The following is an 11,301-nucleotide window of genomic DNA, read 5'->3' as shown; positions in this document are numbered from 1 at the left end:
TCATATTTTTATAGCAAATGATTGTAGGAAGTTTTGAGTGTAACCCGTGCATGATAATTGATAAGCAATTTTTACTATTATTTAGGGGAAATTACATTTTACCACTCTAATCTATGCACCAGATTACACTTTGCACTATCAACTATCTAAATGCACACTTTGCACCCCTGTGTTACTTTTGCTATTATGTTTGATGGAATCTTACTGCAAATGACAAGCATATGCTTCTTGCTTAGGTGGAACAAACTTAAAAGACTGAAACACTTATCTTCAAAAATCAATTAAAACAAAGGCCAATTTTTTCTACATCTCTCTGTCTCGTGTGCATGCCTCTCCCAAATTCAGATTCTTCTCAAAACCTCAGTTCCCACCCAACCCTCTCTCTGTCTCGTGTGGGTGGGACAATCCATTATATATTTTCCCTTGTACTTGTACTGAAACAAAAGAAATTTAATGCAGAAAAACTCAAAAACACCATTGTTAGAGAAATGATTTCTGACATCAGAATGTATTTCTAAAATAGAACAGGTATTAGGTAAGATTAAATCATTGCAAATCAGTATGCCAGTAGCCAATTTTATCCATTGACCTCAAGAGAAAGGGAAAAAAGCAACTTATAAAGGTTTTGAGAAGAATCTGAATTTGGGGAGAGGCATGCACGCGAGACAGAGAAATTTCGTCTTTTAAGTTTGTTCTACCTAAGTAAGAAGCATGTGCTTGTCATGTGCAGTAAGATTCCGTCAAACATAATAGCAAAAGTAACCACGAGATTCAAAAGTAACACCGAGATTCAAAAGTGTGATAAGTATGATAGTTTAGAGTGTAATGTATGCATTTGGATAGTTTATGGTACAAAGTGTAATCAAGTGCATAGTTTAAGGTGGCAAAGTGTAATCTCCCCTATTATTTGTTGAGTTAAAATGAATTTACCCCTTGCAAATTAATTAATTACCTAAGTTAATTAATTATATCAAGTTACATGCAATAGCGTAGTAGCACAAACAAATCACCAATTATACTAAATGCACCGGAAAATATATTTGACACGGGAGATTTGTTTACGAATGGTAAAAAACACCGAAGCAAAACCCCACCGGATGATTTTAAGGTCACCACTCCCAAGAATCTACTATTAACAATCACAAGCGGTTACAAGTATGAGGAATCTTACCAAACCCTTTGGCCTATCCCGAAATACTAACCTACAGTTGAACCCTTATCCCAATATCCAATTGGACTTGTATTGTAGCAGCAATCTTTCCATTCAATGCACGAATCCTAGTACGTGACTAACCAATGATGCACGGATCCCAGTGCGTAACTAACTCCAATAACTTGAAGAGGTCGTTGGCTGCAAAGTTCTTCAATTCATCAACAATGAAGATCAGGAAGCTCCTTGGTCACAAAACCCTTGGCGTAAAGACGCAATAACTTCTTTAGAGAGAATAATAAATGAGGGCACTTTCAGCATGTATTATTTTCGCATTCCCCTTGTGACAACCTTTAAAATAATCTTTATATATGTCTAGGATTGTAAGAAAAGAAAACCTACACAAATATACAAGCATGAGCCATAAATCATATCTAGAAATTCTGATTTTGTAAGTCTCGACAGAAACAGCTTGTGTTGAGTTTTGTCGAGTTTCGACTTTAAATCTCAGTAGAAGTCCTTTCTACCGAGATCACAGTCGAGCATTAATGAACAACTTTTCTTTACTTGTTTCTTGGTCCAATTTCCATGACTTTAATACTTAACTTGAACACTTGTTTCTAGAAGTATTAAACTCATCCTAGATCTACCCAATTACAAGTAAAGTGCATTTTTGTCAAAAGATTTGCCAATTACATAATATATGTCCCTAACAATATCCCCCTTTGGCAATTCGTGACAAAACCGCAACAAAATAAATAATCATGAAAGAAATCTTAAATCACTAAACTCATAACCACTTGTTGTATTAGATAAGAATCTATCCCTACTATAAACTCTTGAAAAACTTTGCAAGAACAGAGTTCACGGCACGGTAGAATTTCACAACCTGTCATTTTGAAACACTTAAATAAGACTCATCAAGTCATCATGTGTGAAACAGAAATAAAGATTGCATCCATAAAGAAACATGTGTATAAAGAGAGAAAAGAAACAACACATGTAGAAGTAGGTGAAGAAAAACATACATCATCATCATATATTTGAAAATAAAGTACAATGTATATAATAAAATGGTCACAAGACTGGTGTACATGAAGCTAATGTAAAAGAATACATAAATATTCTCACTACATCCCTCAAAAAGATATGCACACTCCCCCTAACAAAAAAAATCATATACTAACTTTCCCCTAAGTACAAGACTACTCTCAAACCAAAAACTACTTCCCCTTTTTGTCACGAATGATAAAGGGCAAGTCATTGAGAGGTCGTCATCTCGTCATCACTGGAAGAGTCAACATCATCATCCGCATCATCCTCATCATTAGGAGAGGCCTCGGGAGAAGGAGAGGGAGAAGGAGCAAGACCAGCCATGTGAGCCTGTCGACGAGCAATGCGTCCTACTCTAGTGTTCATTTGACACATCTCATCAGTGAGAGAGTCTAAAAGACCACTAAAGTCAGCATGCATCCGTTGAAGCTGCTCCATGATGGCCTCAAGGGTCACACCACCAGCTGCGGAGGAAGAAGGAGAGGAAGAAGTCGGGGGTAAAGAGGGTGGAACAACCGAAGCTGCATCGATCGTCTCCACTCGTGGCCTCTTCGGTCGAAGTTGGGCCTCGCTTCACTGGACAGAACTAGCGCATATGGCACCTATGATGGTGAAGAGAGGAGAGAGAGGAATGGGACTGGAGAAGTGAGAATGAAATGAACCGGATCACACCTCACTATATATAGAAAACCGCATCTTGATGGATCGAGGATCTATCGGGAGTTTGTCGATGGCTAAGGGATGGTCTTGATGGATCGAGGATATGTCGAAAATCTATCAAGCAAACAAAGAGCACAAGAATTTGGCTCAATGGATTGAGGAAATTGTCGAGAAGCTATAGAGAGATAACCTAGAAATCTCGATGTATCAAGAATCTATTGAGGATTTGTCGAGATCACAAGATGAAGGCTCGATAGAAAAGATATCTATTAAGGCTGTGTTGAGCTTGAAGAAAAGAGGTTTTTCAAGAAAGGAAAAACACATAAAGATGAATGCAACAAACAAGCTACTCAAAAAAACATGTACAATCTGCTGGAAATAGCTTAGAGAGACATTCATTTGTTGGAAATTGTTTTTAGAGAATACTTAATTTGATGAAACATTTAACATATACAGTTTGCATACAGTATGACGAATAGTGTAAAATGGTCGTCCATAAAATGACCGTCATTACTAAGGACAAAAGTAAGAACACATTAATGCTCATATATAAACTCCTCACTTAAATGGTACAAGTGTAAGACGTACAACCTCTCCAACCACTAGTTCACAGCTGTTACAACTATCTCAAGTTGACCATTACACAGCCGTTACAGGACATTGAATGGGGAAGTTAAATGGCTATTAAATGAGCCATTTAAGCCTCCAGCTCAACCATAATTGCTGGATAGCGATAAAATGCTCGTCCATATTGCAAACCGTTTATATTAATGATGAGTAAAAGTATGGACAAGCATAAGCGTATTAGTTCTAGATAGCATTTAATGTCCAAATGATAAATGAGCATGGAGCCGTTACTGTCATCCAATTATGCGCATTTAATGGCCATTACAGACATTAAAGGGTTGAGGATAAATGGTCATTATTAAGCCATAAATCTTAAAGATGTAGTACAACATTAGAAAGGCCAATAGATTGAGCATTTACTTACACAAAAGCTATATAAAGCCTGGAGAGACAAGTAAGTGAGGCATGTTGAACACACACATAAATTACTCTACAGATTATAGATTTCTAAAGAGTTTAAGCTAATTTATGTATCAGAGGGTTCTTGGCAAGCCCCAAACCGGTGTCATTATCTGCTTAGTGCTTTCTTTGGTACAAGATCTCCAGGTCATCCATAGTACTGATGAGGAACAGGTTGTCCATCGTACTGACGGGGTGAAATTCTGCTTCATCAGTTTGGCACTGTCTGTGGGGAATGACAGGCTATTAATCAATAAGTCGTTAAATTCTCTACTAACTATGTTACTTAGAACTGATGGACTCAACCACAACTGCATCGCCGGACCCGGTTGTGATGGCTTAACAAATCCAACTACTAACATCCAATGTGCAAGAATTGAAGAAACAAAATGAAGACTTAAAGCGAAGAGTGCATTCAGAGGGCATAAATACATCATAGTCACAGTGTAATCACAATGACAATGACGATGAAGCCCATAGTCTAGGAAATAGCAAAAGAGAAACTTATATGCACACTGTACAGTCGACTCATGGCAACGTTTAGATGATGAAAAACATGAGGAAGGAGTTAGACGAAGTCAAGAATGCCAAGAAGGGAAAGGCAGCGATAAATCTTGATGGCATGATCAAGAGGACGGACTCACCCTTCATTGCCAGCGTTTTGGAGTGCCCCTTGCCTCCCAAATTTTTTCTACCATAACTGGAGGTTTACAATGGCACTAAGGACCCCCTAGAAAACATAGGGGCATTCAAAACAATATTAAACCTCCAGCAGACCCCAAACAAGGTAATTTGCAGAGCATTCCCAACAACCCTCAGAAGAGCAGCAAGGGTGTGGTTTAGCAAGCTGCCCGTGGCATCTATCGTGAACTTTGAGCAGCTAAGTGACTCTTTTGTCCTTCATTTCATTGGGGGCTAATTCCATAAGAGGCCCACCTCATACCTGCTAACTGTGAAGCAACAAGAAGGGGAAACCCTTAGAGAGTATGTAAAATGCTTCAACAAAGCAGTGTTAGAAATTGATAAGGCAAATGATCATGTGATAATGACGACCTTCCAAGCAGAGTTGAACAATCCTAACCTCGTCTTCTCTCTAGTGAAGACTCCGCCAACTACAATGACAGACCTCCTATTCAAAGCCCAGAAGTACATGAACGGAGAGGATTCATTAACGGCAAATGGAATAGATGACAAGAAAAAGATGGAAGAAATCGACAAGCTCCAGCAAAAAAAGAAGGAGAAGAAGGATCGTTCCCCCAGTCGGAAAAATGACAATGAAACAAGCTCATACAAGATCGTCAAATATTCTAGAAGAGGAACTTGTTACCTTGAATCACTCAATGGTAAACAGTTACCTCGTCCATGGAATGTAGAGCACTTCAAGAGGTATTATCACTAGTTAGATAACGCTTTCAATTTTCTTTCATCAAACTGTTTTCTAAGCAAGAATGTATAAGGGAGTATATTTCCCCACATGAATAAATGTCGTTCTCTTGAAAGATTTGAAATTCTTATTTACCATACAAAAGAAAAAAAAATTCAAGAAGAAAGCCCATCATTGAAGTCCAACGAGTAAAACCAAGTAGATGATAAAAATCTCGATAAGAATAAAATCGTCACATAAGGTTCAATTCGAACTAGTACAATCATAATGATGATCAAATTCTCAAAGCAAGAGCAAGTCATATGATTAAATTTGAATGGTTAAAAACCGATGAACACAATCATAATGACGATAAAATTCTCAAAGCAAGAGTAAGTCATATATTTAAATTCGCATGGTTAAAAACTGACGAACACAATCATAATGATGATCAAATTCTCAAAGCGAGAGTAGGTCATATGATTAAATTCGCATAGTTAAAAACCAACGAACACAATCATAATGATGATTAAATTCTCAAAGCGAGAGTAGGTCATATGATTAAATTTGCATGGTTAAAAACTGACAAGTACGATCATAATGATGATAAAAGTCCTATGATTAAATCGCATAGTTAAAAACTGACGAGTAGTTTTTCTAAAAAGGAAAACAAAAATCAAGGCTCGCAAGAAGCTCAAGAAAACTTTGCATGCGTAACCAATGAAGAGAAGGCACGTGTCAATCACTTGATGAGAAAGTCTCCTTGCATTAAATGTGATGGGACGAGAATCTCGGGACACGAAGGGGAGATTGAACTGCCAAAAACCTTTCATATTCCTATACTCGTCCAAACAAAGGATGACAAAGGAATAAAGGGAACAATTGACGAGAAGTATAAAATGGTCGTTTATAAAATGACTGTCATTATTAAGGACGACCGTCATTACTAAAGACGATCGTAAGCACACATTAATGCTCAAATATAAATTCCTCACATAAATGGCATAAGTGTAACGGACATACAACCTTTTTAGCCACCAGCTCACAGCTATTACAACTATCTCAAGTTAACTATTACACAGTCGTTACAGGACATTGAATGGGGAAGTTAAATGGCTATTAAATGAGCCATTTAACCCTCCACTTCAACCATAACTTATGGATAGCCATAAAATGCTCATCCATATTGCTAACTGTCCATGTTAATGATGAGTAAAAGTATGGATGAGTGTAAGCGCGTTAGTTCTAGATAGCACTTAATGTCCAAACGACAAATAAGCATAGAGCCGTTACTGCCATCCAATTATGCACATTTAATGGCCGTTACAAACGTTAAAGGGTTGAGGATAAATGGTCATTATTAAGCCATAAATCCTCCAGCTGTAGTACAACATTAGAAAGGTTAGTAAACTGAGTATTTACTCACACAAAAGCTATATAAAGCTAGGAGAGACAAGTAAGTAAGGCATGTTGAACACACACACAAATTACTCTACAGATTACAGATTACAGATTTCTAAAGAGTTTAAGCTAATTTATGTATCGGAGGGTTCTTGGTAGGCCCCAAACCGGTGTCATTATTTGCTTAGTGTTTTCTTTGGTACAAGATCTCCAGGTTGTCTATTGTACTGACGAGGAACATACTAACGAGCTCTAGGTCGTCCATCGTACTGACGAGGTGAAATTCTGCTTCATCACAGTATATGATGCTAACAATCTTCTAGTTAATTGGAAATGAAAAGGGGCTACATTTGCGTGCATAAAGTATAATTTTAATGAAATTCACATTTTTATCGTATAGCAGATTAATATTATTGTGAATAGAGGCCAAACCAGAAAAGTAGAATATTTACTGATGAGTTAGCTGAGATTGAACAATGAACAGTGTAGAAAAGTGAAGTTCCACCAATTGTTAAGTAAGCATCAATTATAAAATCTGACAAATCAAAGCAGAGCATTTATTTAATGATGCAAATTACAATGTTTTTAACATCCCATTTTAAGCTTGCCCATATTTTGAACTGATTGATACAACAACAACAACAACAGAATAAGAGGAGCAAATTTTGTAGTGAATCCCAGAAATTTAATTACAAATCCTCCTCTTGTTGATGGCCAAATAAGCCCCTCTCCAAAACCCAGTCCTCTATCATTGCTTGTGAACTCAATGGCTGGTCAGTAGGCACAAGATGCCCAGCCCCCAGAACCACAACATGACTCAAACTCCCCCATTTCTGAACAAACCCAGCAAGCCCTCCATTTACCTTCCAAACCTTCCTCTCTGCCCTGGAAAAATTCCCAATTCCCTCCCATTTCATTGTCTTTACCCAAGCCTCAGTTGAAACTACACCATCCCTCAAATCAAAATTCCCTTGATACAACAAAACTTTGCTCTTTTTCACCAAAAACTGCACCATATATTTCACACTCTTCATCACATCCTCATACAATGCATCCCCCACTACAGCACTGCATTCCTCATATACAATCGACTCATTCACTCCTAGGGCCTTCTTCACCTCCTTGTTTTGCAAAAATTCATCAACCAAGTAAGATTTGTACGGAACTTTCTTTGTAAAATCATACAACGTGGCCAACCCTGTCATGTTCTGCAACAAATTTATGACCTCAATTCTAGCAGTTGTGGCCTCACTCCAATTCTTCAATTTAGTCAGCTGAACTGCCTCCCATTGAGCTTTCTCTAACTCACCCTTTTGCCTCTCATTGATCAAACCTGAAAAGTAAGCATTTACAGAATGAGTTGCCACCTGAGTGATCGGGTCAGTTAAACCGTTTCCAATAGCAACACCAGCTAAGTTGACCTGCTCAGACACAGCCAATTCTGCATTTTTCTTCACAATATAGTATCCAATTGCCGGAACATACTTCCCTGCATAGCTCTCGCCCGTAATATATATTGGACGAAACTTAAACAAAGGGTCTAGTTCAATAAACGAAGTGATTGCAGCAAAAAGATGGGTGGCAACAGTATATTGATCTCTTGGGATTTCTTGGGGCGTAGAAGCAATACTAAACCCAGTTCCAATCGGATTATCGAGGAAAAGAAGGCCAAATATGCGGTTCCAAGAACCTGAATTGGGTTCAAGAACAAGGGGGTCGGACTTGGCCTTGTGAAAATTGACACGCCAGGGCCCAAGCTCGAAGAAGTTTCCAATCATGGAGGAGCATCCAGGGCCACCTTGGAGCCAAATGAGAAGTGGGGTTTGGGAGAGAGATGAATTAGGTTTCTGAGCTTCATAGAAAGCATAGAAAATGGCAGAACCAGTGGTGGGGTTGACAGGAAGATAGCCTGATTTGGTGGGGAGAGCTTCATTGGGAAAAGGAGAGGTTGAAGAAGAAGAAGAAGTAAGTGATGATAATAAAGCTGGGATGTTACAGAAGGAGAAAAAGATTAGGAAGAGAGCAAGGTTGAGGGAGTTGGGCCCTGTTGATAGCTCCATTAGAGGACCAAATGTTGTTGAAATTTTTGTATGTTTGAATACTATTATGGGTTTGAAGATACTTGAAGTAGGTAATGATAATGGAGTGTTGTTTGGATTCTCGGAAAACCGTGAACCACGAATTTATCGATCATTGAAGTTAAAAGTCTACTGTCGACTAGTCTTAGTCCCATTTGTATTGTTTCAGAAAAATTGTTGTTTCTTGTTGGGACTTGGGAGTATTTTATTTACCAGCAGCCAGCAGCCAGCAAGCTTAAAATCTGATGGAAAATAAATTAATTTACTGCTTTTTTCAATCAATATTCTCTTGGCTTTTATTTTGTTCATTTTCACAATGCATGAGATTTCTATCAAAAAAAGAAAAACAATGCATGAGATTTTTTTTTTTAAAGAAGGTATGAGACTAAAGTTTAAATTTATTATTTTCTTCAATTTAGTTGTTCTTTTGCTTCTAATCATTGTCATCGTCCGGCCCTTCCTTTGGTTGTATCTACCAAAGAGAATGAGTAGGACCCTGTATGTTTAGAAGAGGTTGCCTGATTTTTCCTTCTCATTCTACAATGTGATTCGACTAAAATAAAATTTGATATCGTTTTTTATTTTGAAAACAATACAAAGAAAAATAAAAATAAAACAAAACAAAAAAAAGGCATGGGTATGGTGGTGATTTTTCTTTTTTACCATCCCCACCGGTCATCTTTTTTCTCTCTCTCTTTCTTTTATTTTTAATTTAGAAAAATTATTGTTCTTACACTTTGGGGGTACACTATGTACATACAATGTCCACACTTTCATATATATATATATATATATATATATAAGGTGTTTAAATTAAACAAGAATGTATGATGAAGCCAAATTCATCAAATGATAGGTTCGTCCTGACAAAGTATGAACCAAATGAATCTATATTCCTACACAAGATCAAAAGTGGTGTTCCCTCGTAAAGGTCACCGGCACAGTGTCAGCCAATGAACTTTCGATGACAAAGTCAGATGTTTTAGAGGGAGAGAGAGATAAAGATAAGGATTGAAAGTATTTTATCCTTTTTTTTTTTGTGTACCTTTGTTTGGGGTCTGATGTAATTTATATAGTTACTTGCTTTTCTAGCCGTTGGAGGTCTTCAATGGTAACTTTAATGGTTTTAGTAACGCCTCTAGTGGTTTATTGTAGTGCTTTTAATATCGGTCCAACAATCATGCTTGATTTATTTGTCTGTTTAGTAACGGAAGACGTATTAGATGTGCCTTTATGGCTTGTTGATCGTCCAATGGTTTCTCTAGGCGATTGGATTTTCTTGATTCATCAATGTCCATACTTTACACATGATATAAAAGCATATGGATACTAATATGTGAAACAATTGAAACCTATTTATTTATTCAAATCTTGCTTTGGAAGATTTGCATTACCCGTACAAAAGCACAAAAATTTAGAAGTCTCTATTTGAATCAGGGGCAGACACATTGAAGCCAAATTGGTCACAGGATCACAGAAAAAAAAATTATTATATATAAATGTACGGGCCTCACCCCCTGTCAAGCCCAATCGCCCTAAGGCCCATGAAGACTAACTCTTACAAGAGTCCCGCTCTGATCACACATGGTAACGCACGTGTCGTCCAAGAGGTTTGAGCTCGGAGTGCTCAAAGTAGCCTGGGACGTGCCCCTACCGAGCACAGAACTTACATGCGGGGTTGGTCCCAACGCCACTATCATTTTCTCCTTCCCGCCACCAAACATCCACTTAGATAAAACGGCATTGGACCTCCCTTCCATTGCCTAGGGAACGCCCTTATCGAGCATCAAACCCAGCGGTGGAGCCAGTTCCAATGCCACTCTCATTTTCTCCCACTCCCAACTAAACCCCCACTTATGGGTAATAGTATTGGACCCCTCCTTCCACCCACCAGGGGAATAATTATGACCGTTCCACTAAGTTTGGCTATAAATAGGCAGAGAAGATTTAGTTAAAGGGGTTGGCAATTCTAGGGTGGAGAGACTAGAGAAAGTAACACCAATCATCCCTCAACGTGGAAAGGGGAGTGTGAGTGAGAAAAGAGGGGAGACTCAGGAAACGAGTCTGCCGAGCATAGCGCCACCCATAGTAGGAAATCCAAAAGCCCATTATACAAATAGATTGTGAGCCCAAACTCCTCTGAGGCCCAGCAGCCCTATTTTGGAACGCATAATTGGCCCGTCTGTGGGAAACTCCTACATAGCTGTGGTGCTATCTTGGCACGCTCGTAAGGATGTCTGGAAGCGGACAGAAAAGCCATGCAGAGAGCGGCACTGGAGGGTCGTCGCGGGGGTTTACTGGGCGAGAAAGGAGGCAAAAAAGGCAGAAGGACAGAAGGCAGGAGAAGGTAGAACTGTCTGGGCCCGGAGAAGGGTCATACCAAACCTTCCGAACAATGTCTGACGCCTCGGGCCGCAGCCGCCTTGACAGAAGAGACCAGGAGCTTGAACGGAAGGACCAAGAGCTCGAGCGCCTGCGCAAGGCTGTCAGGGATTTGGAGTTGCAAGCATGGGGCCGACGCAGGAGAAAGGACCAGGGAGAACGAAGGGAAAGGTCAGTAAGTGTGGGTA

At 38.8% G+C, this 11,301-nt stretch overlaps 1 protein-coding gene across 1 annotated transcript; it reads right to left on the bottom strand.

The window, feature by feature from the left end:
• Positions 1 to 7,184: 7,184 nt before the first annotated feature.
• On the bottom strand, positions 7,185 to 8,850 carry LOC142627154 (serine carboxypeptidase-like 50). The gene has a single exon (XM_075800956.1). The coding sequence runs from the start codon at positions 8,711 to 8,713 to the stop codon at positions 7,343 to 7,345; it is 1,371 nt and encodes a 456-aa protein (XP_075657071.1). The 5' UTR covers positions 8,714 to 8,850; the 3' UTR covers positions 7,185 to 7,342.
• Between the last annotated feature and the right edge of the window lie 2,451 nt (positions 8,851 to 11,301).

Source organism: Castanea sativa, chromosome 3 (genome assembly GCF_040712315.1).
Source record: "Castanea sativa cultivar Marrone di Chiusa Pesio chromosome 3, ASM4071231v1".
In the NCBI taxonomy this organism is placed as follows: Eukaryota; Viridiplantae; Streptophyta; class Magnoliopsida; order Fagales; family Fagaceae; genus Castanea; species Castanea sativa.
Note: the sequence above shows the minus strand (reverse complement) of the source record. Positions and strands in the feature narration are given on the sequence as shown.

Excerpts from the sequence above, each read along its gene's own strand:
- LOC142627154 (XM_075800956.1), bottom strand. The coding sequence starts at position 8,713 with ATGGAGCTATCAACAGGGCCCAACTCCCTCAACCTTGCTCTCTTCCTA.